General features: G+C 42.4%; 1 protein-coding gene across 1 annotated transcript; it reads right to left on the bottom strand.

Moving 5' to 3' along the window:
• Positions 1-354: 354 nt before the first annotated feature.
• LOC125517247 (endo-1,3;1,4-beta-D-glucanase-like) lies at positions 355-3,338 on the bottom strand. The gene is made up of 7 exons (XM_048682429.1): positions 3,022-3,338; positions 2,902-2,923; positions 2,169-2,295; positions 1,651-1,741; positions 1,474-1,563; positions 1,275-1,375; positions 355-720 (listed from the first exon to the last, which is right to left on the bottom strand). Exons 1-7 carry the CDS (start codon positions 3,170-3,172, stop codon positions 580-582), a joined length of 723 nt encoding a protein of 240 aa, XP_048538386.1. The 5' UTR covers positions 3,173-3,338; the 3' UTR covers positions 355-579.
• Positions 3,339-3,682: the final 344 nt, after the last annotated feature.

Genomic DNA, 3,682 nt, shown 5'->3' with positions numbered 1-3,682 from the left:
GAATATTATAGTATATTTTAGAAAAAATGTTTCTTAAAATTCAGAATAATTCTTTGAATTACCAAGTTTTTTGACAACCACGATATTTTTTTGAAAATGTGAACATTGCTTCAATTTGTGAATGTGAATAAATTTAAAAAAAACATTTTCTTGCATTTGTGAACAAATCTTCAAAATCATGCGTTGAGATTTGAACAAAATGTGGTCATTGTAATTGAAGATTATGATTTTTTTTTCTCCCGTTGCAACGCACGGGCACTTTTTCTAGTAAGGAATAAACCGGGTTGTTACGTTCTGTCCTTTCATCCCGAACACCAAACAAAAAAAAATAACCAGGGAAGTGCCAGCTCACAAAACTGCAAATACCACATTTTATTTGAGTGCAGTAGTTCAATGTTCAGCACAAGCAGACCCCGATACGAGCAATCACACACATACCAGCAGACCTGCGGCAGACAAAGATGCATGCCCTATAGGCTATATAGCTAAGACCATAACATAAACCGTGGGTGCTCGCGTGATGACTCCTGAAGAGTGACACTGGCTTATTACAAAAGGATGGCCGCTAATTCATTAGGTTTACTTGAGGTTCTTGTTAAACCAGTCAACCATGTCCGCCAGGGCTTCCTCGGCGCTCTTCACAGCAGCTGCGTCTTCGCTTTTGTATCTCACGGTCCATCCATGAGAAACCCCAGGGAAGATCTTGACAAAGTGAGCAATCTGTAGGTCCATAAGATATATTATAACAGGATGGGAGATTTTGAGCTCCAGTTCTCAAACAATAATGTGTCTCCAATTTATGCACATTCTACTGTACTTTCTGACTTAATTTTCAGAGAATATTACATCTTTTTCCCTCTTTTTCATCATGATACCTTTAATGCTAGTGAATATTAGATGGAAATAGAATAATACCTTCTCACATTCAAGAAAACAAGATGCTCAGATGGATAATAACACTAGCTTGTAACTATAAAATGCTAAGGTTTGCCCAGGGGCTCATAAAGTAAAAGCCATGAAGCCTGGATGGCTCTTAATTGCAAAATGTCTGATGTACCTACTTTAACATCAAAAGGCAAATTGGTACATAATTTGGGAAGGAAGTAGAAACAAGTAATGCCGGAACAACCAGACAACATTCTGGTCAGATACAGTTCCGCACCAGGGCAGCTCCAAATTTGACAATTAGTTTAGCCTTTGTTATATCACATATTCTATAGCTTGAGTAGATCATGCTTGGTTTGAAGATCGAGTTGCTGGAAATGAGAACTTACCCCTGAGTTAGAGGATAGAACCTGCTCGAACTCCTTGACCAATTCTGGTGGGGACATTACGTCGGTTTCAGCTCCAAGTATAGAGATGGGGCATTTCACCTCTGAGATATATAGCACATGTCGTAGTGTAAGAATCTGAAACCTTTCAAATGGAACAATTTAAGTGAGTATATGTAATTCTCAAGGAGGAGATTTTTACCTTTTATATCATCAACAGTAACAAATGAAGGGTGCGACATAACAGCTGCCTGGATCTCATTAGCTTTCCCTAGCTCTGCAACTACCTTTGCTGATATGTGGGGAGATGAAGCACAATGCTTAGCAGGTTAAACCTTAGAATTTGGGTTCAGATGTAACAAAACAAAACAGTGCTTACCACCCCAGCAATAACCTGCAGCCCCAACACTAGACGCTCCTTGTTCCTTTAGAGCAGCAATAACAGGTTTTGCCTCTTCAAATGCTTTTCCCTGTATAAAAGCACAATTTATTTGTTTATATTAGATGTGACATCACATTCAACGAGAAGTAACTCAAACCCCTATCAGCTCAGTAGAGCGTCTCCATTCTATTCTTCTGACCCAGGAGAGCTTATCCACGTTGGTGGAAGAACATGACAACAATCAGTCAATATCCTACACATATTCTCACAAAGTCATAACATGCTACCATATATATGTTGTTAGGTTTGGACCTATTGGTTTTATCATCACCTCCCACCTTCGGTTACTTAGTTAACGCTGTCCGAATCTAAGTACAAAAAGCCAGGAATGTCATGCGATGGAAACTGGAAAGCTTTCGAAACATATACCTTAAACATAAACCAAAGCAACGTGGCCTGAACATTTACAAGAAAAATAGAATAACAAGGTTTCAGGGAATCAGGAGATAACAAACCGGGGTATGCTCCTTTATCCACACTGCTATTGGTCGGTCAGCGTTTTCAGGTACAAATGGATCCCCATGTAAGAAATCTGGCACGACAACAAAATATCCAGACGAAGCAACTTTATCGGCTATCTTCCTTCAAGAGGAAAGAAGCTACATCAGAACTCCTTCATTGTGATAAACTAAAGTAGAAGGCACAGGCCGTCATAAAATAGAAGTCCATAAGAAACTACTCCTATATTCAGAAAATAACAGCTGGGCTAAAATCTCAGCCATAAATTATGCGAACCTTCCAATTACATATTTGCCCAAAGTATGTGAGAAAGTATGATTTGTCCTTCTCATGCGGATCGACTTCCACACACAGCACAGAAGTACTCCCTCCCTCTGGAAATACTTGTCAGAGAATTGTATAAAAATAGATGTATCTAGAACTAAAATACGTCTAGATACATCCATTTCTCCGACAAGTATTTCGGGAGGGAGGAAGTATTATGATCAGATGGCCTCTGAGGACGAAATCGCCCAATTTCTAGACAATATGCACGACCCGGCAAAAAAGGCAGGCGAAAAGCAACACCGTTGCTAAATGGCGTGATGATTATCACTATTGATGAATGCCGCCAAACGGGGACAGAACAGCATCTACTGATTCTACGGACATATACCGATGCTAAACCAAGAGATATGGGTATAAAACAAAACTCGTGATGTCAGAAAGCACAAACAAGTATACTACTACCTCAGATTCGGCGCTTCAAAACCTGCGAAGGGAAGCCGGGTAGCGCCGTTAATCGTCAGTATCACCGGCAACCGAACTTGAATACGAACGAAAAGAGGAGTTCTGATCGAAATCAATTACCGTAGACGTCGGAGATGAGGACGACGGCGGCCTTGGAGTCCTGGGCGCCGGCGACGTACGCCTTGATCCCGCCGAAGCTGTCCACGACCTTGCCCTCGCCGGCGGCGGGGTTGAGCGCCGGTGGGTTCGCGCAGCACTGCGGGCTCGCCATGCTGCTGCGGGTGGGGAGGGCAAAGGGCTAGAGTGATGATTGCTTGGCGATGAGATTTGGATTGGGATTGGGAACCGGGCCAGGCGACAGCACCGCAGCGGCACGAAATAAATGGGGGGAGAAGGACAGCGGACGCGTGACTGGCGGCTCGTTTCGAATCTGCTCGCGTCTGGTCGAAGCTCCCAGACTTTTGGGCCTCGCTTTTCCTTTATCGGCGAGAGGCCGCGAACCGGGGTGACCTCACTACTGACCCAATTCGATTTGATTCTCTTCATCCTTTTCACAGTGGCAGTGGCGCGGGCCACAGATTTTGCTAGTTTTTTGACATCTTGCCACAGAGTATAATAAAAGAATAACATTCATTTTTTGCGCAAAGTGCTTCTTTGAACATTTTTTAGGGTATGCTTCCTTGAACCTTATTACTATGTACGTTTGAGTGCAGCGATTCGTGCCCAGACTCATCTGCTTCCGGGCAGAAAAAATATATAAAATTTTAAAAAATTGCATGGT

This window comes from Triticum urartu, chromosome 1, assembly GCF_003073215.2.
Source record: "Triticum urartu cultivar G1812 chromosome 1, Tu2.1, whole genome shotgun sequence".
NCBI lineage: Eukaryota > Viridiplantae > Streptophyta > Magnoliopsida > Poales > Poaceae > Triticum > Triticum urartu.
This window is presented reverse-complemented; position numbering and strand designations above follow the sequence as displayed.

Excerpts from the sequence above, each read along its gene's own strand:
- LOC125517247 (XM_048682429.1), bottom strand. The coding sequence starts at position 3,172 with ATGGCGAGCCCGCAGTGCTGCGCGAACCCACCGGCGCTCAACCCCGCC. Across the intron at positions 1,564-1,650 it reads TGCAGGTTATTGCTGGGGTG|CAAAGGTAGTTGCAGAGCTA; the intron begins GTAAGCACTGTT and ends CCCACATATCAG. Across the intron at positions 721-1,274 it reads TTCTATCCTCTAACTCAGGG|ATTGCTCACTTTGTCAAGAT; the intron begins GTAAGTTCTCAT and ends ATGGACCTACAG.